The sequence below is a fragment of the Pelodiscus sinensis genome, chromosome 1 (assembly GCF_049634645.1).
Source record: "Pelodiscus sinensis isolate JC-2024 chromosome 1, ASM4963464v1, whole genome shotgun sequence".
In the NCBI taxonomy this organism is placed as follows: Eukaryota; Metazoa; Chordata; order Testudines; family Trionychidae; genus Pelodiscus; species Pelodiscus sinensis.
Window position 1 is genome coordinate 138,734,521 of NC_134711.1, and position 27,582 is coordinate 138,762,102.

At 51.1% G+C, this 27,582-nt stretch overlaps 1 protein-coding gene and 1 non-coding gene across 11 annotated transcripts; both read left to right on the forward strand.

The window, feature by feature from the left end:
* Positions 1 to 27,481, forward strand: CHD4 (chromodomain helicase DNA binding protein 4). 10 transcript variants are annotated; one of them, XM_075904073.1, is made up of 40 exons: positions 1 to 156; positions 1,378 to 1,554; positions 4,854 to 4,981; positions 5,326 to 5,517; positions 5,807 to 5,925; positions 6,319 to 6,560; positions 6,642 to 6,769; positions 6,979 to 7,114; positions 7,573 to 7,754; positions 7,922 to 8,161; positions 9,285 to 9,488; positions 9,592 to 9,797; positions 10,229 to 10,360; positions 10,824 to 10,920; positions 11,419 to 11,610; positions 11,707 to 11,907; positions 12,648 to 12,785; positions 14,594 to 14,715; positions 14,838 to 15,011; positions 15,291 to 15,432; positions 15,794 to 15,925; positions 16,026 to 16,143; positions 16,371 to 16,495; positions 17,203 to 17,440; positions 17,606 to 17,778; positions 17,966 to 18,158; positions 18,260 to 18,346; positions 18,484 to 18,572; positions 18,658 to 18,791; positions 19,099 to 19,243; positions 19,505 to 19,670; positions 20,060 to 20,172; positions 20,483 to 20,618; positions 20,818 to 20,895; positions 21,034 to 21,171; positions 21,257 to 21,365; positions 21,645 to 21,777; positions 22,597 to 22,792; positions 23,077 to 23,252; positions 26,986 to 27,481. In XM_075904073.1, the coding sequence occupies exons 2-40, from the start codon at positions 1,452 to 1,454 to the stop codon at positions 27,001 to 27,003; spliced, it is 5,775 nt and encodes a 1,924-aa protein (XP_075760188.1). In that variant the 5' UTR covers positions 1 to 156; positions 1,378 to 1,451; the 3' UTR covers positions 27,004 to 27,481. The 10 variants fall into 10 exon arrangements, with proteins under 10 accessions (XP_075760188.1, XP_075760205.1, XP_075760224.1 ...); XM_075904090.1 differs by having other exon boundaries at positions 20,486 to 20,618; XM_075904109.1 differs by having other exon boundaries at positions 17,966 to 18,149.
* LOC112545983 (small Cajal body-specific RNA 11) lies at positions 19,698 to 19,840 on the forward strand. Its single transcript, XR_003089579.1, has one exon.
* Positions 27,482 to 27,582: the final 101 nt, after the last annotated feature.

The following is a 27,582-nucleotide window of genomic DNA, read 5'->3' on the forward strand; positions in this document are numbered from 1 at the left end:
GGACCCATTGCCGAGGTGTCGGGACATATTATGGGCTGGAAGCGGGAGCGGGGAGGGGCCTGGTCGGGTTTTTTCCCCTTTAAGAGGTGGTGCTGGAGCGGGGGCCATTTTCCCTTCAGCGGCGGCAGCGAGAGCGAGGAGCCGGGGGCGAGCTGGGTGAGGAGAGGGGCAGGGACCGGACACAACCCCCAACATCGCTTCAAAGGGCAGGACGCGGCGCTGACCCCTCGTGGCGGCGCCCCCCGGCCCCGGGAGCTGCCCTTCCCCCCGGCTCCCGGGGGCGCCGACCTCGGCCCGGCCGCCTTGTGTCCCCGCTGGGCACGGAGCGGCCGCGGCGCCCGGGGACCCTCCTTCCCCGGCGCTACCTCGCCCCGCCCGGGGAACGGCCCCGCTCCCGCCGCCGCCTCGCGCTGCCCGGGGCCGCCCCGCCCGCCCCCCGGGACTGGCCGCGCGCCCCGAGCCGCAGCTGCGCCCGCCCCCCGCCAGGAGCCCGGCTGGCCGCGTGCTGCTGCCGCCCCCTTCCTTGTGCGCGGGGGGGCGGGCTCGCCGGGAGCCCGCGCGGCGCCTGCCACGGGCTCGCCTTTGTTTTGCCTGCGTGAAAGCGGGCGGGGGGCGGCTCCCGGGGGCGTGGTGGGGCCCCTGGACCGCGCGGCTGTGGCTGGTCCTGCCTCGCCGGGTCCGTGGGGCGGGGGCACGTGGGCCCCCGGCACTAGAAAGGGTTTTGGTGGGGGCCCGGTGGGGAAGGGGGCGGCTGCGACGCGGGTCTCTCGCACCGCTAGGAGCCGGTCTTCCTTGGAGCTTTCCCTCCCGTCCATTGATCGCCAGCTCGAGGCAGGGAAGACTTTGCAAAAGCGAGTTTGGCTGTTCCTCAAACACTTGTTCCCTGCTGCACCCGCCGGTAGCTCAGCCGGGGCTGACTCCCTGGAGTAGTAAAGCCACAAAAGTTGGGGTGAGGGGTCATCAAGAGCAGCTTTGACGAAGGTGTTAACTGCCTCGAATTAAATGGTGACCGATTGACTTAAAAGCCCCCGAACTCCATGTAGCCATGCTCTACTGCACCGGGGCTAGTCTGGCGTCATGTCAGAAAGGGTTTGGAAACTATCATCGGACTGCCATTTGGTGGCCCTTTGCCTGCAGTCCGTTCCTGACAGTTTAATTCCCAGTAGACACAAAACTGCCCCCATCAGGACCCTCAACTAGTGCCCAATCTCAGCATTTCCATTCTTCTCTACTCCTCCCTTATTTGGGGGGCGAGCAGTTCTAAATTCCATACTGATGTTTTTTAAAGCCTTCTAATGTAGGTCATCCATTGGGTAACATTATTGTATGGGAACGTGGGTTCGTGCTGACTATCAAAGTTAACTTTTTTATGCTAAGTTACTGGCCTGACTGGCAAGGAGGAGACAAGGCTGCAGAAGCTGTTGGAGCCCGGGTACCCCAGTTTGGAGGACATGGCATCGGGCATTGGCTCCCCGTCCCCTTGTTCTGCTGGCAGTGATGATGAGGAGATGGAGATCCTGCTGAATAACAGCATTGCCCAGCACCAAGGTATAGGTAGGATGCCCAGGGCTACCGTTGTAAAAAGGAGTGGTAGTGGGTCTATCAGTTTTATTGAATGGGTGATGCATGTAAATGATAAGTTTTGTTTTATTAAGAGCCCAGGTGATTAGAATATTTTGGTTTCTTTATTGTGGCCTTTTTAAAACCTGTGGTCTGCACACCTTGGTGAAGTAGAAATTATTTTATTCAAAGCTAGTGCAGGCTGTTGGCAATCCATCTGACAGGGAGTCTGGTTTTAATGGGGCATGTGTGTTGCCAGCAAGGTGTATGTACCATGGCTGGGACTGGAACCAGTATGTGGGAGGGCAAGGTGTCTGGCTTTCCTCTCATCCATCTGGGAGCTCAGACCTGCTGACAGTCCAGAGGAAACTGCCTTGGGCTATTGCATGACCCACTTTTTGTTCACCACACCCTACTCTCCAAGCTTCCCATGGATCATTCTACACTGTTCACCTTAGCCCCTGTTTTTGTGTTTTGTATCAGTAGCTTGCCTGTGCACTTCACTTAGTACAACTGCTCTCAGTCAGGGATCCAGGGACCCCTGGGGGGCTGTGAGTAGGTTTCAGGGAGTTTACTAAGCAGGGCTGGCACCAGATTTGCTGAGATCCAGGATGGAAAGGCAAAGCCCCACTGTATGGGGCAAAAGCCTGGGCCATGGACCCTACCATTTGGGACTGAAGCCAAGCCATCTTAATTTCATGGTGGCCCCCTCTAGCACAGGGCCCTTGACAGTTGCCCAACTTTCTACCCCCTAATTCTGCCCTTGGCTTTATATGTTAAAAATAGGTTGTGGCATGGGTGGAGCTTTTATAGCATGGTGTGTGTGTGGGGGGGGGGGGATGGACACTCCAAAGAAAAAAGTTAAAAATCCCTGCCTTAGTATTTGCCTCTTCAGGCCTCATACCTGGCTTTCACTGTAACTGAAGTCTCTGTCTGAGAATCTGAATCAGGTTAGAGCCCTGGATGCTGAAAGTCAGTTTTCAGGTTCTATTCCCAGATCTGTTGCTGACTTATATGGATGTACAACTCATTTTGCAACAGTGTAAAATAGGAGTTTGAGAAAGGAACTCTAAAATCATCCCTACCTCGTACATAGGCGTCTGAGTCTGGGGCAGGGAAGTCACTTAGGTCCCTGGCTCTTAACCAGGGCTATGCCCAGGGTATGCATACTCCTAGGGGTATGCTAAGGTCTTCTATGCAATATGTTAGCTCACTTAGATCAGAGGTGGGGAGATTAAGGCCTGAGGCCTAAGGCTCCCTCCCAGCATTGGGGAGCCCATGCTGATGCTGTAGGCCTCCTGCAGAGCTGGAGCACACACCATCTACTAGCCTGGGCCCCCAAAGACTCTGGTGTGTGAGGAGGATGTGGGGAATGTTTTTCTCCTTCTTAGTTAGGGGCCATATCAGAGAAGGTGTTTTGGGTTTTTTTGATTCGCACTTGTGTGCAGCCCCCAACTGATTTTTTTTTTTCCTGTGGGTCAGTTGCCCTTGGCCCAAAAAAGGTTCTCAACCCCGACTTAAGACAGTTGCCAAGTTTTTGTAAGTACACTATTTAAAACAAATGAATTGAAGTATATAATTGCACTAAAAATTAGAGCAATTTTTAGTACACGTGCGTGCGTGTGTGTGTGTGTGTGTGTGTGTGTGTGTGCGCGCGCACATAGTTTAAGTGAGGTATAAGTTGGGGGTGGAAAGGACAAACCAAATTCATGACAGGGATACAGTAATCCGGAATGGTTGAGAGCCACTGACTCAAGTCACTGGGAATTTAAGACTCCAGGGAATGCTCTATGCTTAAATTCCAGGGAATTTAAGACTCTAGGATGGGACCTGACAGAGTCCCAAATCAGAACTGTTTGGAAGGAAAGGATGTAGGGCCTGTCCTGGTAGATTAGATACAGGTAAATATTGCTGGAAGGGGGTCTGTTTGTGTCCATTGGGAATGTGGACCCCGTCCTGAGCATGTTCCCCTGTACCCTTGTTTTCCGGTGGCTGCATCTGCTGTGAGCTGTGGCTTTTCCCAGCCTGCCTTGCTTCTGTGGTCTGGAGGCCATTTTCCCCTGGAGGGAGAATGAGTAACTCATTCTGTAATGGGTGGGGTGTCTGGGGGGGGGGGGGAAGAGAGTGAGTGGTTGAGCTGCTGTGGATCCTGTCACAAAGGAAAGGCCTTTCTGGCTGTCCATTCCTCTCTGGGCTTTGTGTGGGAGGGAGGGAGGGAGGGAGGGAGGGGGAGGGAACACAGATGGGAGTGTGTTTGTGGGTGGGGGAGAGTTGGCATGTATTACAGCAATGAGGGACTGAGTGTGCTGGCAGTGGTGCAGGGAAAGAGGTGATTGGGCTAGCTGTTGAAGCAGGGATCTAGTGAGCGAGCAGCCCTATGTAGAAACTGCCCAGGTGGGAGGGGAAGATTAAGTTGCAGCTGACTGTTTTGTTCCTTGCTTGACACTGTAGGGCCCCTGTACTGTAGTTTTCTTCTAGGGACCCTGGGATAGAGCCTTACCCTTGATCAGCTGGTTCTCCTGAGCTTTCTGCTATGCTCTCAGGCTTCCTAGCCTAAAGACTAGCTGAGAGCTTCCTTCCTTGCCAGTTGGGGCTACTCGTACTCTGGCTCCTGAGTCCTCTGCATGCGGTCAATAACTTCTAACTCATTTTTTGTGATGCTTGCTAGGATAAAGAAATTCCTAACCTGTTGTTAACATGTGGTTCTGCTTGGAGAAGACTCAATGAGATACTGGAAGTGGGGGGGAGGGGGGAGTTGATGGTAGTGTAGGAGGTATGATGATCTAAGGCAGGGAGGGGCAAGATATGGCCCAAGAGCCGGATCCAGCCCGTTAAGCCTTTGTCTGGCCTATGGCCCACCCCACTGGTCCCACGGGCAGGTAACAGCCCCAGGGCTCAGAGCAGCTGGCTCCTCTATTTGCCTCTCTGTGTAGGCAGAAGTTTTGAGTGCAGCAAACCCCCTCCACCCAACCTCTGTTCCAGACCCCATGTCCCCTCCATAGAAAAGTATGGTCCCAGGCCACTTTCCAAAATCTTGGCGTGCCCCTTCCCCCCCACCAAAAATTATTGTCCACCCCTGGTCTCCTGATTTTCCCCTCTTCAGCATGGCATGATCAGTCAGTTACTTAATGCAGTTAGGGCTAAGATGAATGTGTGGATTTGAAAGTGTGGCAAGGAATTGAGGAGGCACTTGGGGGCAGGGTGAGGAGTGGGATTGTTCAGTATGGTCCACAGGACATGCTGTTGGGGCTTGGGTATCTATCAGTGCTTTGTAACTCTTCGGTTCTCCTCAGAGCCTGAAGAAGAGCCAGAGGAAGAACTTCTATCAGAGGCTGAAACTCCCAAAATCAAGAAGAAGAAGAAGCCCAAGAAGCTGAAAGAACCAAAAGTGCCCAAGCTTAGCAAGCGCCAGAAAAAAGAGGTAAGGAATGGAGGGCTGAGTGTGAGGGGAGAGTCTACCATGGAACAGGTTCTGAAAAGTGGACACTAGAGATGTAAATGGTCAGCTAGTAAGTGTCACCCTTAATGGGTGATGCTTACTGGTTACATTTAACTGGTGAGGGTGGAGCAGCCTCCTGACTTGCCCCGTTTGAACACTTAAATAGTTAAATGGGATTTTACATCCCTAGTGGGCACATAGGAAGTGACTCCTGTTGCTGGATAGCCTGGTTTGACACCTCCCAGTGTATGCTGGAGTGTGTGGTGAGTGCTCCTCTTGGTCTCTTCTCTCAGCCATCTGATCGTCTCTCTTTTTCCTTCCCCCAGCTGGGAGACAGCTCTGGTGAGGGGAATGAATTTGTGGAGGAGGAGGAAGAGGTGTTGCACTCAGACAGTGAAGGCAGTGATTATACCCCTGGGAGGAAGAAGAAGAAAAAACTAGGGCCCAAAAAAGAGAAGAAAAACAAAGCCAAGCGCAAGGAGGAAGAGGAGGAAGAAGAGGAAGATGATGACTCAAAGGTGAGAGGCTGCCCCATTGCCCCACTCCATCCCCCCAGATCTGACTTAGAGAACATCACGCTGTCTCCTTACAATGGCACAGAGGAGCTGCCCTGTTCTTCCCTCATTCCTCTAGACTTGGCCCATGTGGGCCATATTCTCAAATTACTTTCCCTCACCTTGAGGGGGAATTCCTTGACCCAGAGTTCCTACCCCTGCCAGACTGATGGACTCACCTGTGGTATAGAGGCTAAACCTTTTTCCGTTGCCTGATTATGGTGGGACTTGTTGCCTGTCCCTCTTCGCACAGGAACCCAAATCATCTGCTCAGCTCCTGGAAGACTGGGGTATGGAGGACATTGATCATATCTTCACAGAGGAGGATTATCGCACTCTCACCAACTACAAGGCTTTCAGCCAATTTGTCAGGTAAGGTCTTGAGTTGATGGGTCTTTAGGGCCCCTGGAACAGAAGGGTGGGGGAGGGGGGCAGGGCAAAATATCCTTGTTCCCAGGACCGTAAAGCATTTTAGACATCAAATTGCCCCATTTGGTGACGATTACCCCTAGGACAGGGGAAATGGAGACAGCAGTAAAGTGATTAGTCTCATGGTTTTGCTGTCAGTGGTAAAGCTGGGGAACATCTGTATTTTTAGACCCCCCTTCTACTCATTCCTCTTCCAGAGCCAAAACTGTTTCTCCACGCTCCCCCTCCCTCCCGGGAATGTCCCTGGGGTTAGGCTGGATTATAGTTCTAGAGATGAAGGGTGGGGGCCCAGTGTCCATGTCTGTTCAGTAACACTTCCTCTTTGCCCCCACACAGGCCACTCATAGCTGCCAAGAACCCCAAGATAGCTGTTTCGAAGATGATGATGGTGCTGGGGGCGAAGTGGCGGGAGTTTAGCACTAACAACCCCTTCAAGGGCAGTTCAGGGGCCTCAGTGGCAGCTGCTGCAGCTGCAGCTGTGGCTGTGGTAGAGAGCATGGTGGCTAATGTGGATGCTGTCCTGCCTCAGCCCCCTGCTGATGTGCCACTCCGTAAGGCCAAGACCAAGGAGGGCAAAGGTGAGCTGAAAAACCGGGATGAGAAGTACAATTTGGTAGCTAGAAATTGTGATCCTGTCTCTCTCAATGTCTTACTCATAGGTCCCAATGCCCGGCGGAAGCCCAAAGCCAGTCCTCGTGTTCCTGACATCAAGAAACCCAAAACTAAGAAGGTGGCGCCTCTGAAAATCAAACTGGGAGGATTTAGTTCCAAGCGTAAGAGATCATCAGTGAGTGCCTTTTTTTTTCTCCTCCTCCCCCCCCCCCCCCCTTGCTTTTCACTCCATTAGGGGGTACTGATATACTAGTGGTGGCAGGAACTTGCAGTTGACAAGCTCCATGCTTTCCAACGTGTAATGCAGGAGGACAGTCTGAAGATGCAGGAGGCTGGTAAACCATCGCTGCTTGACTCACCATGCTTTGTTCCTGCTTTCCCCAGAGTGAAGATGAGGATCTGGATGTGGAATCAGACTTTGATGATGCTAGCATCAATAGCTACTCTGTTTCAGATGGATCCACCAGCCGCAGTAGCCGCAGTCGCAAGAAACTCAAGGCTGGGAAAAGGAAAAAGAAAGGTACCTAAGTACAGTGCTCAGTTTCCGATGGTCGCAGAACTAAGGGGCTGAGGGCAGAGCTATGACAACTGTCATCTAAGAACTATAACCCCCTAGATAGGAAATTTGTTTAGAGAGAACTGTTGGAACATCATAAGACTGCTGAAGGGGAAAAGAAGTTGTGATCTCACCCATAGTTAGCACTGAGGAAGGGACTGTGAGAATCAAGCCTGCCCTGAGTCTGCTAGGTAGAATAACAGCTGCCTTATTGCCCTATCCATGACTTCTGTTTTTTTTCCAACCTTGGCTGCTGTGGAACAAGAGTTGCCTGCCCCAAACCTCTTTTTGTCTGGATCTGGAGCACTGTGTTTCTCCTTATGTAGCCTTTTGGTGTGATGAGGTATCCCCACTGCTGCAGGAAGAGTTTCTGGTGCCAAAGGCTTGCAATGATGTGTAACTGTTACCACCACCCTCTCTAGGTGAGGATGACTCCACAGTTCCTGTGGATGGCTATGAGACAGATCATCAGGACTACTGTGAGGTGTGTCAGCAGGGAGGAGAAATCATCCTGTGTGACACTTGTCCCCGTGCCTACCACATGGTTTGCCTGGACCCAGACATGGAGAAAGCCCCAGAGGGCAAATGGAGCTGCCCACACTGTGTGAGTACCAGATCTTATATGCTCAGAGAATTGTTGAGGGGAGAGGGGAAAGAGGCGCTCTTCTTCTTTATTTCTGGGAAAGGCTAATGGGAGATGATAGGAGGCTGGAGGCATCAGGAGGGGTGGGGGTTTTGTATATCCTGAACTAGTAGTTTTCTCTGCTGTAGGAGAAGGAGGGGATCCAGTGGGAGGCAAAGGAAGATAACTCAGAAGGTGAGGAGATCCTGGAAGATGTTGTGGGAGACCCTGAGGAGGAGGATGATCACCACATGGAGTTCTGCCGGGTCTGCAAGGATGGAGGGGAGCTGCTCTGCTGTGATGCCTGTCCCTCTTCCTACCACATCCACTGCCTAAATCCCCCGCTGCCAGAGATTCCTAATGGGGAGTGGCTGTGCCCTCGCTGCACTGTGAGTCTCTGCTACCCCTGGTTGCCCCACCTACACAGGACATAATATTCCTCTGTCTCAGAAGAGCAGTGACATCTAACTGCCCATTTCATAGTTTCTCTTTTTGTTTGTTTCGGGGGTTCTCTCCTGGAGCCTTACAGTGCCTCATAGCTTGGTTTCCTTATGTAGCTTCAGAGGAGCTCTATGATCGCGGACTTGCTCTGCCCTGTGCAAAATGGTTCCAGGGACTTCAAGCCCCAATATTCCTGGACTTTGAGCATGTCTGAGAACAGAGGCCATGGTTAAAACTGTTCAGTCGTAAAGTGTTAGCACTGACACAACCTGCTCTTTTAACTAAGTTCATTATCAGGGGAGGGGGACAGAGGTGCAGGAACCTAGGGGCATGGGGGTCGGTGTGCCGCAGCACACTCTGGCTTGAAGTGGTTTCCATTTTAGCCAGGGTTTACAGTTAGATTCAATGGTTCTCATCACCCCTACTATACAAATTGTTCTGGCACTTCTGCAGTGGGGTGTGAGTTACTATGTGGGCTGCAGATTTGGTGGCATATGCAGAAGTCTTGCATCCCAGAACAAAATGGGAATAGAGTTACTGCCACAAGATATCATTAAGGAAAGAATTTAAAATAGTGTTGAATGCATATGTGGGTATTGAGACCTTCCACAGTGAGAAGTTCTCCTGCTTCAGTGCGTATTCCAACCTCTTGACAGGTTAGGAAGAAACTTCCTTAATGCATAGGTTTTTCCATAATTGTCCTGTATCCATCAGGCAGGATACTGATTAAGCAGACTGCACTGATCCAGTCTAATAGTTTGTTCCATATAGACTCTACATAGATTTGTATGGCTCTGCTAAGAGATCCCCCACTATCCCAGAAACACTGTACTCTAAGGGCTCCTCAGCACTGGAAAAATGACAGATTTGGCAGAAGTTCAGAGAAGCCACAGATCCACTCAAGCACTAGAGGCTTTGAGGAGACTGAAAGCAAAAATCCATCTGGCTCAGTGAAGCCATGACTGAGGAGAATGTGAAAATTATTGGCATGCATCTCAAGGGCACAAATGCAGGAGGACAGCAGGAATTGTTATAGTAAATTCTGGCATAACCACTCTCTCCGTTCTCCAGTGCCCATCTTTGAAGGGGAAGGTGCAGAAGATCTTGATCTGGAAGTGGGGCCAGCCCCCACTACCCACACCGGTGCCCCGACCAGCTGATGCAGATCCTAACACTCCTTCCCCCAAGCCTCTGGAAGGCCGACCTGAGCGACAGTTCTTTGTTAAATGGCAGGGCATGTCCTATTGGCATTGTTCATGGGTGTCTGAGCTTCAGGTTAGTGGGCTCTTGGCTTGCCTAGGGGGTGGACTGCTGCCACTGTGTGGGAGGGATGGATGTGTGATTACGCTCTAACCATATATGTCTGTCCTGGCTCCAGCTGGAGCTGCACTGCCAAGTGATGTTCCGAAATTACCAGCGCAAAAATGATATGGATGAGCCGCCCTCAGGGGATTTTGGAGGTGAGGAAGAGAAGAGCCGCAAACGAAAGAACAAGGACCCCAAGTTCGCTGAGATGGAGGAGCGTTTCTATCGCTATGGGATCAAGCCTGAGTGGATGATGATCCACAGAATCCTCAACCATAGGTGAGCAAAGGAGCAAGAATCTGTCATAGCAAGATCCAGTGGATTCCAGACTACAAAGATAGCATAGGAGGGAGGGGGCTTTCTAGTTTCAACCATGGCTAAATGAAGGGAATAGGATCCACTGAATTCAGTCACAAGAGGGGGACCCATTGTGATTAAAATCTATCAAATCCTTAACAGAGATCACTCGTGTGTCAGAAGGTGTATCATCCATTACTGATACAGGCAGGGTTTCTAATATGATGGGATGAACTGTTTCCCCTTCTCTGGGAAAGTGTGGGATTGCAGCTCAGACTTCAGTTATGCTTGGAATTATGGACATGGCTGCTTTTTTTACACTTTCTGTTTCCTGCCTTCCCTCGCCCCTGTGCAAGGGACTAGCTGGACAAAACTGGTTCCCACACTTGAGATTTGTTGTTGTGTGTGTCTAGTGTGGATAAGAAGGGGAACGTCCACTATCTGATTAAATGGAGAGATCTGCCCTATGACCAGGCATCCTGGGAGAGTGAAGATGTGGAGGTTCAGGACTATGATCTCTACAAACAGGCCTATTGGAATCACAGGTAAGAGGGTAGGGGGGAAATCTACCTGAACTGCAGGCAAGGTAGGGATAGAGGTATTGGTAGGATGCAGGGGTGGACCGTGAGCCTAGGCAGTTGCCTAGGGCGCTGCTGGCCCAGGCACCCAATGATGACGTCACAGGGCACCGGGGCACCCTGTGATGATGTCACGGCCATTGACAGCCGTGCAGGTGGGGGCGCTGATCACTCTGCCTAGGGCACCAGCTGGCCTCAGGCCACTCCTGGTAGGATGAGGGGGTGTTAAGGAGTTATTCTGCTCCTACCCACTCATCCCTTTGCAGAAGCTCTGCCTGCAATGCAACTTTTCAGTTGGCTCATCTCTTGGCCACTCTGGATGATTTCCTTGTCTTCCCTGCTATTTGCAGCCCTTCCCCATTTAGTGTCTCCTGCAAATTCCTCTAAAATCATGAAGCCCCTCCCACTCCCAGATACTATCTTTGTACAGGGAGCTGATGAGAGGTGAAGAAGGTCGGCCTGGGAAGAAGATAAAGAAGGTGAAGATGAGAAAGCTGGAAAGGCCCCCGGACACCCCCACAGTGGATGTAAGTTACTGCTTCCTCCTAGGGAGGCAAGTGGATTCTGTGATGTGTGTGGGATACCTGCATCTTCAGGGCTGAGTGGGAAGCATATTTCTCTTACTACCACTATCAATGCCATCTGGTGCATCTGACTCGTGCAGGTCAGTACATTGTTAAGATGAAGGCAGAAGGAGACCATCTCCAGAAAGTCCTCTTATTGTGTTGAAGGGAAGAAGATACAGAACTTTCAAACTCTGTTTTACCTTGCCTTTGGAGAGGGGAGTGGCTGGCTTGTTATACGGAGGCTTTGGTTTCCATAACTGAGCTCTTCGGATAGGATGCTGTTCAGGACCAGTTGAGACACGTGGTATGGGAGACTGGTACAGTGGCAGGACAAGCTCCCTACCGTGCCTGAACTTAGGAGGCATAAGCTGGAATCTGATGTGTGGGAAACGGAAGGTCTTGGTGGCTGTTCTTGTGTGATTGGTGCAAAAGGACTCAACCATTTTTCTCCTTCTATAGCCAACAGTGAAGTATGACCGGCAGCCAGACTACCTTGATGTAACAGGAGGAACCTTGCACCCCTATCAGCTAGAGGGGCTGAACTGGTTGCGCTTCTCTTGGGCCCAGGGCACAGACACAATATTGGCTGATGAAATGGGGCTGGGCAAGACTGTGCAGACAGCTGTGTTCCTGTATTCTCTGTACAAAGAGGTGAGGGGCAGAAGTGCCTGAGGATGCCACTTATCCATGGGAATGCTCTCCTACTCTGGCAGTCTGTAACTATGTAACTCCTGATTCTGTCTCCAGGGCCATTCAAAGGGACCCTTTCTGGTGAGTGCCCCTCTCTCCACCATTATCAACTGGGAGCGGGAGTTTGAGATGTGGGCTCCAGACATGTACGTGGTGACCTATGTTGGGGACAAGGACAGCCGGGCCATCATCCGGGAAAATGAGTTCTCCTTCGAGGACAATGCCATACGTGGGGGCAAGAAGGCATCCAGGATGAAGGTATAGAGCCTAAAATTCATTCCAGTTAAGCCCCAGTTTCAGCAGAATGTCTTCAGGGATTTGAGGACCTCAACCTCTAGAAATTGGTCTTGATCTGGGCCTTACTAAGTGAAAGAGGACTGCCCAATATCATTTAGCAACCACTGTGAAATACATTCTACATCAGATTCCTGGTAGGGCAGGTACTAGCCATCTTGTTTCTACTCCCGGGTCAGTAGTAAATAAAGGAAGTTGTGACTAGAGCTTCATAGCTCTATTACTGATTCACTGTGTGACTTTAAGTCTCTTCTCTTTTTAGAAGCCTTTGAAAGACCAGTTTGTCATAGTTCTTGACATTTGTACCACCTCACTAGAGGGCTTGAAACTCTTCTCCCTACCCCCACCCCCACCCCGCTTTGCCCTCTTTGCCTATAGGCAAAGAATCTTCCTTGCCACAGCTCTTAGTTTCTGCAGCTGTAATTGTCCATTTCCCAAAAGTTCTCCTTCCCTCTCTTCACCCATTTCTAAACTGTAAACTCTTCTTGATGAGGCTTGGCAAGTAGTCAGCAGCCACCTTAACTATTAATCCTGTATGTAACAATGTGGCGGCTAAGGAGATAATATGGATTTGTCCAAGCTGGAACTGCCTCAGTTTCTAATATTAATGCCTTCACTCTTGGAAGCATGGAATGATACATACTGTCTGGCCTGACCATTCTGTTTGACTCTGGCTAAACTCCTCCCACTTTTTTTCTTTGCAGAAGGAAGCATCTGTGAAGTTCCATGTGCTGCTCACCTCCTATGAGCTGATCACAATTGACATGGCCATTCTGGGTTCCATTGACTGGGCCTGTCTCATTGTGGATGAAGCTCACCGGCTCAAGAACAACCAGTCTAAGGTACAAAAGGAGTGATGGCAAGAGATTGAAGGTGGTGGAATTTATAGCCCTTTTTATTTTTTTATTTTTTTTTTTAAAGGCCAGACCATTGTTTTAGCCTAATCTCCTGCATAACAAGTCAGTCACCCAGTAATTCCTTATCAAGCCCGTAATTCTCAGAGGAGCTGCATAATGTCTTAGACAATCTTGAGTTAAGGAATTCATGTTATAGAACATCTTACAAGGGATGTGTTAAACGAATCTAATAGGCTCATTGTTTTTAGAAGTGCCTTTTTTAAAGCTAGTTTATTCATACTTAAACATCCAGCCATTGGGTTTTGTTATGCCTTTTGACTTTTTTTTAACTAAAGCCTTCTCAAAGTGTGAACAGAATCTAGAGACAACTATAGTTACTTCTCTCCAATGTTGCGTATAGAACATATCTGATCAATATCCTTGTTTATGCAAAGTGTCATGTTAGACCTCTTAATCACTGCATTTGGTTGGCTTGGAGGTCATAGTGGATTACAAGTCTCTATTGGTCACCTTACCTAAGACTAGTCATGCTTACAGGATGGGGGGGGGGGGTCTGTATTCTCTGTTCCTACGTGTGATTTCCCCTTTGGCTATATTAGAATGCATGTTGTGAGCCCAGTTGATCAAGCAAGCCACATTGTTCTGTATAAATGACGCTTCTGTCATTTATCACTCCACCAAACTTAATCAGCAATTTCCTATTTTTTCCCAACTAATAAAGCTATTTAGTAAGTGAATCATCAACAGATCCCTGTGGGGTCCTGTAGACTAACACAGTAAAGTCAAACTGACCGTGTATACCTAGGGTTGGCAAATGCCTGTTAAATGGCTTCATTGCCTCCTGAATGGCTCTTTTTGTAATAGTCCTGGCAAGCTTTTTCACTTAAATTTAATGGGGGAAGTGAAGCCCTGGAGTAGGGATGGGAAGAGGTAGGTAAGTGGACATTAAGACCCAATGGTGCTCCAAATTGTCAGGTACCCTACGCAGCTGTATACTCTGCATATGGATAATGACCGCCCGGTCTGTAATCGGTGCTGTGTGGTACTCAAATGACACAGCACACTTTCATTATCTTTGACTAAATCTCTCAGTACCAGGTGTATCTGACAGTTTCATAGAATTCTGTCGACTGACATAGATACAACACTCCAAATTACACCTGAATCAGCATTTCCATGCTTTGCCTGGGACACATTTGAGTTAACCAGCCTGTTAGTTGGGCCATCCCATTTTTACTGCTTATACTTACTGGCACAATCTTAATTTTTTTTCTGTTTTCTGGGACTTCCCTAGTGTGTGCAGTTAATTAAAAATTGCCAGTAATAGTTAGAAAAGTTACTTGGCCAGGTTTCTTAAACTCAGAGGGAGGGAGGCTGAAAGTATATGATTCCAGTTTAAAAGGAGTTAAAGGCTGAAATATGCCAGTCTGGAGGGGGCTGGTTGGCTGGAAGAGTCTGCAGTTTTAAAAGGTATAAAGCAAGTGTGCAGCATCTGACTGGTGGGAATTTGGTGCATCAGGGTCTCAGCCAGGCAGGGCTGAGAAGTGAGGGTTAGGTTAGGCAAGGTGTGTAACTGGTGCCCCAGTTTTTCTGGGTGCCTCTTATGATGGCCAAGAGAGTCCATACTTAGGATTCTTGTTGAATCTGTCCCTGTCTAGTCTCAGTTGAACTCTGGCTCAAAGGGTTGATTTTTGGAAGGAATTTTCCTCTCTAGCACAATATCTTGTCTTGGGAAGTGGAACCAGCAGACTACCTAAATGAGTTCATGGACTCTTCCTTCCTTTCTTCCCCAGTTTTTCCGGGTGCTGAATGGATATTCCCTCCAGCACAAGCTACTGCTCACAGGAACTCCTCTGCAGAACAACCTGGAAGAACTGTTCCACCTGCTGAACTTCCTAACACCTGAAAGATTCCAGTACGTCTTGTAATACAGGCCCAGACTGAGTGCTTCCCTTGTTCCTTACCCTATTTGTTTCCCCTTGGACTTGCTGCTTCTTCCCTTGTGGTTCCTGCCCTGAGTGTTCGTTTGTTTTGCAGTAACTTAGAAGGCTTCCTAGAAGAGTTTGCAGACATTGCCAAGGAAGATCAGATCAAGAAGTTGCATGACATGCTGGGCCCACACATGCTGAGGCGCCTCAAGGCCGACGTCTTTAAGAACATGCCCTCCAAGACAGAACTCATTGTCCGGGTGGAGTTGAGCCCCATGCAGAAGTGAGCATGAGAAAGTGGAGGAGCTACTTGAGACCAGCTTATGCCTTCTCTGGGTCCATTTTCTTTGGACATCCTGGGTGGGATCATAAACTTTTGCTGTCAATACCAGGGAGACACAATCTTATACACTCCATGTAGGAGATGGAGGGATAATGACCTGACATTGGCAGAATATATGCAGTGCTAGCACGGAAGAATTTCCCAGGTAGTGCTAGGAGCTGGGCTAATTCTAATGGTCTTTTGTGGTGGGGGCTTAGTGACTCGAGTTTTTCTCCACAGGAAATACTATAAATACATTTTGACAAGGAACTTTGAGGCTCTGAATGCAAGAGGTGGTGGCAACCAGGTCTCCCTGCTCAATGTGGTCATGGATTTGAAGAAATGCTGTAATCACCCCTACCTCTTTCCTGTTGCTGCTATGGTATGTTCTAGCCCCTGCGTCATCCTCTGTGCAAGGTCCCTTGCCACTCATTTGGGGGTGAGTCTTGGCTTCCTTGTACCTGCAGCAGCTATCCTTACCCTTAATTTGGGGGTTGAAATGCTTTGTAGGCCCTTCTGCAGTCCCTTCCATGTGGCAAGCAGAGTGTGGCAAGGGAACCATGAGAGAGGAAGGCACACAATAAGTGCATGAGCTTTCTTCACCTTGCTGCACGATACATGGAATGGGAGTATAGGAGCCAAACTGGAAGATATCTGTTCCACAAAGGATGATTGTGCTGAGCACCAGAGTGGTATGAGTCAATCATCTAAGGGAAAACGTACCTCTTCAATTCCTTCCCCAGGAAGCTCCAAAGATGCCAAATGGGATGTATGATGGTAGTGCCCTGATCCGGGCATCTGGGAAGCTGCTGCTACTCCAGAAGATGCTGAAAAACCTCAAGGAAGGAGGCCACAGGGTGCTTATCTTCTCACAGGTAATAGGGCAGTGTCTTGAGAGGATGGAGTTCCTGTGTGAGAGGGGAGGCAATTCAGGTGGTGGTATCTTACTCAGCTTTCCTGTCTCCTTGTCCTCAGATGACTAAGATGTTGGATCTCTTGGAGGATTTTCTGGAACATGAAGGGTATAAATATGAACGAATTGATGGTGGGATCACAGGGAACATGCGCCAAGAAGCTATTGATCGTTTCAATGGTATGGAACCCTATGCACCCCATATAAAATGAGAACCTTCTCTCACCTCACAAAGGCTTGAGACCCCACACATCTGCTGCTAACCCTAAGTGTTGATCTGCAGCATGCCCTGCTATGCCGTTCTTAGGCACCTGGGTTAATGCTACTTCCCAGCATGTGGGGCTGGATGTGGTGAGTCTGTGGAACTGAATCTAATGCCCTTCCTCTTTGCTCCTCTTCCTCTGAAGCTCCTGGTGCTCAGCAGTTCTGCTTCCTGCTTTCCACTCGAGCAGGGGGGCTTGGTATCAACCTGGCCACAGCAGACACAGTGATCATCTATGATTCAGATTGGAACCCACACAATGACATCCAGGTGAGGCTGTAGGTAGCACTAGTCACCAGTGGTAATGAGTGATCTTTTGGAATGAAGGTTGGTGAAAGAGAAAGTGAAGGGAGGGCAGAGTGAAGTATGCATGTGATTGGGCAGGGGGAGGAGACACTCCACTGTAGAGAAACAAAGCACTAACTCGGGGGTGGGGGTGATTGGAAGGGATTTAGCAGTGAATGCTGTTCCCGGGGGTAACCTGCAGGAACTAGGGGTATGTCTACACTACCCCCCTAGTTCGAACTAGGGGGGGTAATGTATGCATACCGAACTTGCTAATGAAGCCCGGGATTTGAATTTCCCGGGCTTCATTAGCATAAAGCCGGCACCGCCATTTTTAAAAGCCGGCTAGTACGAACCCCGTGCCGCACGGCTACACGTGGCAAGGACTAGATAGGCTTCCTAATCCGAACTATCTAGTCCTTGCCGCGTGTAGCCGCGCGGCACGGGGTTCGTACTAGCCGGCTTTTAAAAATGGCGGTGCCGGCTTTATGCTAATGAAGCCCGGGAAATTCAAATCCCGGGCTTCATTAGCAAGTTCGGTATGCATACATTACCCCCCTAGTTCGAACTAGGGGGGTAGTGTAGACATACCCTAGAAGGGCAGAGGGAAAGACCCCAGGAAGGTCAGGGTTGTATAAAAAAGGTCAGATGGATTATGTGTTGAGAACATCACCACATCTTCTTTCCCTCAGGCTTTTAGCCGTGCACACAGAATTGGGCAGAACAAGAAAGTGATGATTTACCGTTTTGTGACACGGGCTTCAGTAGAAGAGCGGATCACGCAGGTGGCCAAGAAGAAGATGATGCTAACACATCTGGTGGTGAGACCAGGGTTGGGCTCTAAGACAGGCTCCATGTCCAAGCAGGAGCTTGATGACATCCTGAAGTTTGGCACTGAGGAGCTCTTCAAAGATGAGGCCACTGAAGGTGGTGAGTGCATTGGTGTTTGTAGAATGTTGCTCAATAGGTGGGAATGAGACTGTTTGCCCTTAGTGAATGACAAAGAAGCTGAATGCTGCCTCTTGGAGACAGTGTGTGGCACTCTTCCAAAAGCCCTGAGTCTCAGCACCAACTGACTGTGTTCCCCTCCTTCAGGTGATAGCAAAGAGGGTGAGGACAGCAGTGTCATCCACTATGATGACAAGGCAATCGAGCGGCTGTTGGACCGAAATCAGGATGAGACTGAAGACACTGAGCTGCAGGGCATGAATGAGTATCTCAGCTCCTTCAAGGTGGCCCAGTATGTGGTTCGGGAAGAAGAGATGGGGGTGAGTGTCTAGCCCCTTCTATTCTAGGGTGCAGGAGTAGAGCAGGATCAGAAGTGAGTAGGGTGTAGATACAGGTAGAGTTTCCTCTGTAAAGTTGGAGGTGAGGGAGGTTAGCAGCAGTATTCTGCCCCTGTGAGGCTGGACATATTGATGGTAAGATGATTCTCTTATCCCTCTCTCCCTGGAGCAGGAGGAAGAGGAGGTGGAACGGGAAATCATTAAGCAAGAAGAGTCAGTGGACCCCGATTACTGGGAGAAGTTGCTGCGTCACCACTATGAGCAGCAGCAGGAGGACCTGGCTAGGAATCTGGGCAAGGGAAAACGTATCCGCAAGCAGGTTAACTACAACGATGGCTCCCAGGAGGACAGAGGTACAAAGGGTTAGTTTTTTTGTGGGGTTGGGGATAACAGAACCTGCAAGGATAGGATCTGTCAGGCTCACTTTTTTTTTCTCCCTCTTCCCCCCCCCCCCCCCTTCCAGATTGGCAGGATGACCAGTCGGATAATCAGTCAGATTATTCAGTGGCCTCTGAGGAAGGAGATGAGGATTTCGATGAGCGATCTGAAGGTAGGCCCCCAGGAGCCTGGGTAGTATTCTCTTTGGGAGGTGTCTGTACATCTCCATGTAGCACAGGACTCCATGGGTGAATATTCTCACTATGGTAGCTTGCGTAACTTTCTTACCTGAGTGTCTCCTCCTTCCAGCTGCTCGCCGGCCCAGTCGCAAAGGCCTGAGAAATGACAAGGACAAGCCCTTGCCTCCTCTTCTTGCCCGTGTGGGAGGGAATATTGAAGTAAGTGGTCCAGTGGGAAGGGCCTTTGAGCCAGTGTGTTGGTGCCTGGGGCTCTTGCTATACTTGTCGGTCTTTTTTTTTCCAGGTGTTGGGCTTCAATGCTCGCCAGCGCAAGGCCTTCCTTAATGCCATTATGCGCTATGGGATGCCACCCCAGGATGCCTTCACTACCCAGTGGCTTGTCCGGGACCTGCGTGGCAAATCTGAGAAGGAGTTCAAGTGAGTCTGCATTGAGCAAGGGAAGGGAGGAGGCAACATCTGAACCCACTGGGAAAGGCTGTAAATGGTGGCAGAAAGCTCAAGGGGCCAAAGGGGTTGCACACTGCAATCGCAAGGAACCTATCTGGGGAGGCTGAGGAGGGAAAACCAAAGGGGAAACAGCCGAGGGAAAGGAGCTCAGGAATCATCCCACAGTACTTATGGGCCTGACCCAGGAGCTTGTTGCTTGGGTCATGGGGGATGTAGTGCCCCAGGGCAACTTCTCCCATGTATGTTGGACTTTAAGGCTGATCTAATACTGCTACAGGGCCTATGTTTCGCTGTTCATGCGTCACCTCTGTGAGCCAGGAGCAGATGGTGCGGAGACCTTCGCAGATGGGGTCCCACGGGAGGGGCTGTCCCGCCAGCATGTCCTCACCCGCATTGGGGTCATGTCCCTCATACGCAAAAAGGTGGGTGCTTAGTGGAGCAATGCTGAATTCTCCCCCTACCCCACATCATCCCCCTCTCTCCAGAAGACCTGTTAGCACAAGAGCCCTGAGCTCTTGTATACCATGACCAAAACCAATTGTTTATCTCTTCTTTTCTTCATCTTTGTGGCAGGAGTCTCCCTAGTCTGATCTCTTGAAGGAGGTCCCTATCTTCCCTACTTAGAGGGGCATCTTAGTGTAATCTATCCTATCATGCATATGTTTCTCCACTTTCCCCACCAGGTGCAGGAATTTGAGCATGTGAATGGGCGCTGGAGTATGCCAGAACTGGCAGAGATAGAGGAGAACAAGAAGCTTTTGCAGCCAGGCTCGCCCTCCCCCAAGACTCCCACACCCTCCACACCAGGGGACACGCAGCCTAACACACCTGCCCCTGCCCCTCCAACTGGTGAGAATCTTCCCCTTGCATAGCCCCGCGTCCTGCCCCTACCAATGCTTTTCCCCTCACCAGTGCTGTGGTGGGGTGGACGTTGGGGTGGACGCAGATCAAACTGCCTCTCAGATTAGGAGGGCTGCCCCAAAGCGATGTGCATGCCCTTAAAGGCACGAGAGAACATTTACCTTTCCCTGGATGGGTTGAAGCTAATAGACCACTCCTGCATCTTCCTGTGGGGTTTGAGGGCTCTGGTCCAGTTGTGGTTTGGCTTGGAACGGAGGCCTGTTTTGTGGAAACTAAGGGAGAAGTGCATCATGTTGCAATGAGGAGCAGAGCTTACTGATCTCTGTTTTTGTTTTATTTATATAAAAATATGCTGATCTGGTGTGGGGGGAGTACAGAGGAAGGAGTGAAGGTGGAAGAAGGAGCCAGTACTAGGGAGCAAGGGGAGGCCATGGAGTCTGAGAAGGAACCCAGCCTTGCTGCTGCTGCTGAAGCAGAGATCCCCATGGAGGTGAGTTAGTGGGTGCTTGTTTCATGTATTTGTAGTATCTCTTCTGCTTTTGCTTCCCCTGTTCCATTTCTTTTCCCAGTGCCTGGGAAAGTTACTCTGAGGATTCCTAGGAAGACTGCATTTCTTTTGAGATGTAGAGATATGAAACAAGTCTTATTTTTGTGGTCTCCAGCAATCTGTTCTCCCACAGCTATCTTCTGAGGCATTCCCAGATGCCATTCATCTGTTTTCAGCTTCTGATGATGGGTGGGTTTCATAAGCTTTGTTTTATTGGCTGCTGCTCCTCCAGTAACAGGCTTTCTCTCATCAGCAGTGTGCCCAACCTGTGGAGACACCCCCACAAGAGGCAAAGTCCCCGGTGAACCCCCCAGACACAGAGGAGAAAAAGCCAGAGGAACTAGAGGTGAAGGAGAGACCAGAGGAGCCAATGGAAATGGAGAGCAAAGGTATTAATTGGCAGTTGTAAGAAGACCCCAGTTAGCATGTTCCCAGACCTGTACAGAGACGTTCCTCTCTGGGTCAGGGTGAGGCTTTAGGCGTGGATGAGGATCATGGGACTGTGGCTAGGGAAACAGGCCAGGCTTTAGACGAATCGTGAACCCTCTATAGCTGTCAGACTTGATCGTGTGTCTTTTTTTCATGTAGCTGATGTGGAGAAGGTTGAAGATAGAGGGTCTGTTGAGCCCTCTGCTGAACCTCCAACTATCAACCTGGATGAGAAGGGTGAGTGTGGCAGGGTCCTGCCAGCCCTCTTCATGCTCTACCTTCCGGGGGGGGGGGGGGGGTGAGGGGGAAAGATTGAGTTCACAAATGCAGGTGCTTTGGTGCTCTGCTCTCTCTGACTGGTCCCTTTGTCTACAGAGGAGAAGAAGGATGATGACAAGAGGGATGTGGTGATGCTGCAGAACGGGGAGATGCTGAAGGACTCTATTGATGAAAGGCACAAGAAGGCAGTGAAACAGCGCTTCATGTTCAATATAGCTGATGGTGGCTTCACTGGTAGGAGGGACTTAAGTGCAGCTACTACTCTCTCTACTCATCTTGGTGAAATTTCTTTGACTTTTTTTTTTTCTTCCGTTCTCAGAGTTGCATTCTCTGTGGCAAAATGAAGAACGAGCAGCAACTGTCACCAAGAAAACCTATGAGATCTGGCACCGGCGCCATGACTATTGGCTCCTGGCTGGAATCATCAAGTATCCTTCCCCTGACAGATAAATCTCCCCTCCCCCCCCCCATCCCCATTTAAAGTGAACTTATCACACATGGTCTGGAACACAATTAGTGAGATGGCCCCATGTTTACACACCCCCTGCCAAAATCACAGCTCTTTCTTGGGATCTCAGCAGCGAGGATGCAGTGAGCAAGATGGTCTCTTCTCTTCAACACCCCTCCCCCCCCCCCCCCCCCCAATATTTGCATGGAATGTTTCCTTGCTTTCATTATCTTTGTTTGCCTGAACTCCTCTATCTCAGTCATGGCTATGCCCGCTGGCAGGACATTCAGAACGATCCACGTTATGCCATCCTCAATGAACCCTTCAAGGGTGAGATGAACAGGGGCAACTTCCTGGAGATCAAGAACAAGTTTCTGGCCAGGAGGTTCAAGGTGGGAGTTGCAGAAGGAAAATTGAGGCTGTCTGCCTCAGATGATTTTTGGTGGAAAGAGGGCAGTCTTTCATGACTGTCGACTTCTTCTATATTCCCTGATTGCAGGGGAACCTATGAAGCAGATTGGGAGTGCTCTGGCATCAAAGGGGTAGAGTTCTCCTTCTCCCCCGCCCCCCCCCCCCCCAGTGTTTCCTGAGCAACTGGTGCCCAGTAGGTGTGAGGCTGGAGGGCTAACCCCTCTGTCAAGTTCCTAAGTGTTACAGCCCACTATTAGTGTCTAGATTCTAGATAGTTAACAAGGTTACTTTAAGACCTATTTGAACATATTCTAGATTCCCAGCATAGATAGCAGTGTTACTACAACATGCACTACAGTAGGGGTCCAAAACAAGCTGACTGCTTCAGACACCTACTATTTTTCTTTGTCTAACCATGCCTTTGGAGACTACACAAGAACTGGGAGGGGGAGTGGGTTGGGTTTTTCATTAGCATGTTTCTTTGCTCTGCCTACTGAATTACTAGGAAAACCTGCCCCCATTCAGCAGTCTGGAAAACAGCAAAATGGCCACTGTTCTTTTTCTAAGCGTGCTTGTTACTAGGAGATAGGGGAAAGAGGGAAGAAATGGCCTGAAGGTCCAGATCTTCCTTCAGGGAACACGCACTGTGGGGCTCAGAGAAAGGAGCTGCAGAAGCTCAGGCCTGAGAGGCTGGGGGGGAGTTGGTAAATCTTAGCCTGTGAGGAAGTAGGAAGATGTGATTGGTAGGCTGGTCTGCAGGAAGCATGGCAAGGCTCTAATTCTTATCTCATCTTTCTCAGCTGTTGGAACAGGCTCTTGTGATTGAGGAGCAGCTGCGGCGAGCTGCCTATCTTAACATGTCGGAAGATCCATCGCACCCCTCTATGGCCCTGAACACACGTTTTGCTGAGGTGGAATGTCTGGCAGAGAGCCACCAGCACCTGTCCAAGGAGTCAATGGCTGGGAACAAGCCAGCCAATGCTGTTCTTCACAAAGGTGAAGGGAGTTATCAGGATGTGGAACTTAAGGCCCAGGTTCCAGATGAGGTCCCTAGTTTGCCAGGATCCAGTCCCCGGGGCTCAGGGCTCCTCCTCCTAGGAGTAGTAAGCCCGTGCTGGTACTCCAGGGCCCCCTGTCTCTTGCCTGACTCTTTGTGGGTCAGCAGCCCCAACCCAAAAAAATATTCCCCAGCCCTGGAGTAGGTTTTGCTGTTTGTGTGTCATGCTGTGTTCACCCCAATCCCTTCCTTCCCTCTAAACACACACGCCTATCTCTTTCAGTTTTGAAGCAGCTGGAGGAGCTTCTGAGTGACATGAAGGCAGATGTCACTCGGCTACCTGCCACCATTGCCCGCATCCCACCTGTGGCTGTGCGCCTCCAGATGTCTGAGCGCAATATCCTCAGCCGTCTGGCCAACCGCAGCAGTGAACCACCGCCTCCACCACCTCCCCAGCAGGTAAACCTCCCTTTCCCTAGCTGTGTTTCCCAGTTGGTGCTCTGGGGAACCCTGGGGTTCCGCAAAGCAAAACTAGGGGTTCCACGAGGAGCTGGCGCTCCACTGCCCCCTCTGAAAGAGAGACAGCTAGCCAGCAGAGGCATGGGCAGCGAGATGTATGGGCTCATGATGCCCATGCTCCACCAATATTTGGAACTGGAGCAAGCCCCAGCCTCCCCCAAGCATCCTCCCACCCCGGTCCCAGAGCGTCTCTCCCCCGTCCCCGTCCCTGTCCCTGCCATGCACAACCTACACTGAGCTCCCCCTTACTGGCGGCGGCGGCGGCTGCTGCTGCTGCCCTGCATGGCGTGCTCAAACCGGTAGGTGGGGAGATGCCCAGGTGTGACTTAACATCACGGCCCGGGATTTTAAAACTGCTGGGTGCTGCGTTGCGCCGTATGGCTGAGTTGCGGGTTCGGAGTCCGGGGACAGAGTGCAGACTCCAACCCCACAAAGTGGAAGGCAGAAGGTAGGGGAAGGGGAAGGGCTGGGAGAGAAAGGGGCTTGTGCGGAGTTGGGGGGGGGGGGGAGAGATGGGAAGGCACCAAAGGGGCAGGGTAGAGGAGAGACAAATGCCAGGGGGCCAAGTGTAGACAATGAGGAAAAGGGCAGGAGGGGAGGTGTCAGTGGGAGGCGGGGACAGGGTGATGCTGGGAGGGGAGAAGGTAAGGGCATTGAGGGACTAGAGGGGGGATGGGGAGGTGCTGGGAGAATGCTTGAAAGAAGGGGTGGGCATGAGGAAGGAGCAAGTCATGTGAGAGGATACAGAGGGGCATGAGGGGAATGGGGGCAGAGGATGGTGAGGGGGTGGGCATAAGGGAAAAGGAGGTGGGGGCAGTGAGGGAAGGGGGAGGCACCAGGAAGGTGCAGGGCTAAGGGAAGGTGCAGGTGCCAGAGGATTCTGGGTGTGAAGCAGAAGGGCAGACACCTGCAGGGGAGAGACCAGCACCAGAGGAGAGATGCAGGGCGGGTTTGTAGAGGGAGGTGTTAGAAGAGAGGATGAAGAGGGATAGCTCACATGATCAGAGTGGGGCTATTGGAGGAGTGGGCACAGGGAGGAGAGAAGGGCTGGTGGAGGGGGGTAGATCGCAGGAGGGCTGAGGGCAGTGAGAAGGGCAGGAGTCAGGACAGCAGAGGAGGGTGAGGAGTTGGGAGGCAGCAGGCACCAAGGGAGCTGATGGAACAAGGAGAGGAGACATGGCAGCAGAGAGAGACTGTAAAGGTTTAAAAATATTTATTAATAACTTGGGTGCCACAGTGGCACATCCAGACAAGCCACATGAACTCAGTACTGGTGCACAACACAATTCATTTTGCTCATGTGAGGAAACTTAGGCTATGTCTACACTGGCGGTTTCTTGTGCAAGAACATCTTGCGCAAGAGTTCTTGTGCAAGAACACGTCCACACTGCCATGTGCAAGCTGTGCTTTTGCACAAGAGCATCTATGGCAATGTGAACGCTCTCTTGCCCGAGAAAGTGCCGATGGCCATTTTAGCCACAGGGCTTTCTTGCACAAGAAATTCATGTTGCCTGTCTACACTGGCCTCTTGAGCAAGAACAGTTGCACAAAAGGTCTTATTCCTGAGTGGGAGCATCATAGTTCTTGTGCCAGAAGCCCTGATTTCATACATGAGAATGTCAGCGTACTTGCGCAAGAACACATGGCCAGTGTAGACAGGAAGCATGTTTTTGTGCAAGAGTGGCCACTTTGGCGCAACATCGCACCAGTGTGTAGACAGCCAAGGGGAGGGGGGCAGGGAATCAGTGCTGGCTCAGCATGTCTGCATGGTTTGGGGGAAGGTGCAGGGAAATTGAGCTCAGCTGGGTTGCAGAGTGGGGAGGTCCAGGAAGTTGGGCTGGGCTGCAGGGTGTGTGTGTGGCACGCTCAGAGCTCAGTTTGGCTGCAGGAGGATGGAGGTGCTGGGAACTGGGGCTAGACTCAAGTGGAGGGAGGGGCAGGGAATTGGTGCTTGGCTCAGCAGTTTTGCAGGGTTTGGGGGAGGTGCAGGGAAACAGGGCTCAGCAGTCCTGTGGGGGGAGGCATGCAGGGAACCAGTGCAGGGCTCAGCTGGGTTGAGGTGGATGGGGGAGGGCATACGGAACAGATGGGCAGCTCAGCTGGGCTGTGGGGGCTGCAGGGAACTGGTGCTGTGCTCCCTTGGATTGTGGGGGATGGTTTTGGGAGAGGTGCAGGGAACCAGCAGGGGTAGGCAGCTCAGTTGGGTTGCAGGGGATAGAGGTGCAAAGAAGCTTAGTGGGGAGGAGGGAGGGGCGGGAACCAGGAGCCCTGAAATGACCTCCCTGGTCCAAAAATCCCTCATCTGGGACCAGTCAGGTCCAGAGGGTGCCGGTTCAGAGAGATCCAATTCCTTCCCAAGTCCCCTCCTTGCACCCTCCCTCATAGCCAGACACCCTACCCCCAGTCTGCTCCTGCTTCCTCCCCCTGGTCAGACACCCTACATCCAGCCTGCTTCTGCACCCTACCTCCCACCCAGACCTTGCCCCCTTCTGCCCCCCCACCTCCCTCTCAGATCTTGCACCCCATCCCTATCCTGCTCCTTGGCAGCCCTGCCATCCACCCTAGCACCACCCTGTCCCTGGCCCCAACCCCCTGCCTCACACCCCAGGACTCAGCACCTCCCTGGCCCCAGCACCCTGCCATCCACGCTAGCACCCAGTAGCACCCTGCCAGTCACCCTAGTGCCCAGCAGAACCATGTCCCTGACTCCCGCCACCTGCCTGCCCCAGCACCCCGTCACCTGAGCCAGCATCCTTCCACCCAGCAGCACCCTTTCCCCAGCCCCAGCACCCACTTTCACTCTGTCCCCTGCTCCCACCAGCACATTTGGGACCACATTAGTGAGGCTTGGGGGTCTTTGGAGGGTTGTTGGGTTTTTAAAAATGAAGGCTGGCCAACAAACCCCCAATTGGGGCCAAATCCCCATCTCACTGCAGCATCATAACACTCCTGCACCACCTGACCCCAAATCTGAGCCTATCATACACTGGAACCCCCGGGCCTGAGCCTCTTACATCCCCAAACTCCTGCAGCCCCACATCCTTAGTCTTCTGCCACCACACTCCTGCACCATCACACATGGCAAATCTGTGTCCTGAGTCCCTCACATATCCAGCCCAAACCCCAGCACCCCCACATCCATAAGCCCATGGCTCACTCAGCACCCCAACCTTCCACCTGAACCCAACACTCCTGAGCCTGGAGCCCCCTCTCCGAGCCAACATCCCCTTCTCCTGCATCCAAATTCCCTCCCAGAGCTTGTACTTCTCACCCCTTCCCACACCCAAATCCCTCATTCCCACCCCAGACCTCTTGTCTCAACCTAGTGAGTGTGTAAGGGCTGGGGATGGCAAGTGATGGAGAGGAGGGGAACAAAGCAGATGAGGCCTCAAGGAACGGGGGTGGAGGTCTTGAGGAAGGAAATGTGATTTGCATGCATTTGGTGGGTCCCTTTTGCCACCCCTTTTTTTTTTTTTTCTTGACTAACCTAGGGGTTCCTTGAAATTCTGAAAAGGGTTCCTTGGCCAAATACAATTGGGAAACACTGCCCTAGTTGATAGAACTTTGCTTCACTCTAGTCTGCTCATTAGTAGGAGGGCATGTACCAGCTGGGTGGGTGCTTTTGGTAAAGGCTCCTAATGCATGTTTTTTCACCCCCCCTCTCCCCCCCCAGGTGGCCCAGCAGCAATGAGACCTTGGCTTGGTACTGTTGACTTCTCAACCAAGCTGAAATTATCCCTCTGCCTGATGTTCCTGAGAGGGTGCTGTTCCCCTTGGCGGACGTTGCTGCACAGGCCTCCCTGTGGGAGAGGAAACTCTGTGGCGCCAGCCTGCACCAGCTAGGAGCGTGCCAGGGCAAGAGGGGACATGACGGACTCTGTACATAGTGACTGGAGGCCACAGAGCCACGTCCTGTTACACAGAATCCTGGCTGCACTGCTCGCTGCTTCAGCCTGGAGTTCCATGTTTTGTTTTAATCTTATTTTGAGTTTGTTTACTGAGATGAGTGTACAGATGAGACCAAGCAAAAGCCAGGACAGAGACACAGCTACCTCCATCAAGATCGTTTTTAATACAAAAACTGACTGGACTTGTCCACTAATAAAACAGCTGAAAAGACCGGAAAAAATCTTGATAAAACTGAAAAATAAAGGTTTCCTTGTATTTTATTCTGCTGTCTGCAGTTAGCTGTGCCAAGTAACAGGGAGAGGAAATACTAGAGGATAAGTAAGCATGTCTGCTGGAAAGGCAGAAATGGTAGCACTATGGT

Bases quoted from the DNA above. Each gene is read 5' to 3' on its own strand.
- CHD4 (XM_075904073.1), top strand. From the start codon at position 1,452: ATGGCATCGGGCATTGGCTCCCCGTCCCCTTGTTCTGCTGGCAGTGAT. The intron at 6,770-6,978 runs GTGAGTGCCTTT...TGCTTTCCCCAG, and splicing joins CCAAGCGTAAGAGATCATCA to AGTGAAGATGAGGATCTGGA. The intron at 10,361-10,823 runs GTAAGAGGGTAG...ATCTTTGTACAG, and splicing joins CAGGCCTATTGGAATCACAG to GGAGCTGATGAGAGGTGAAG.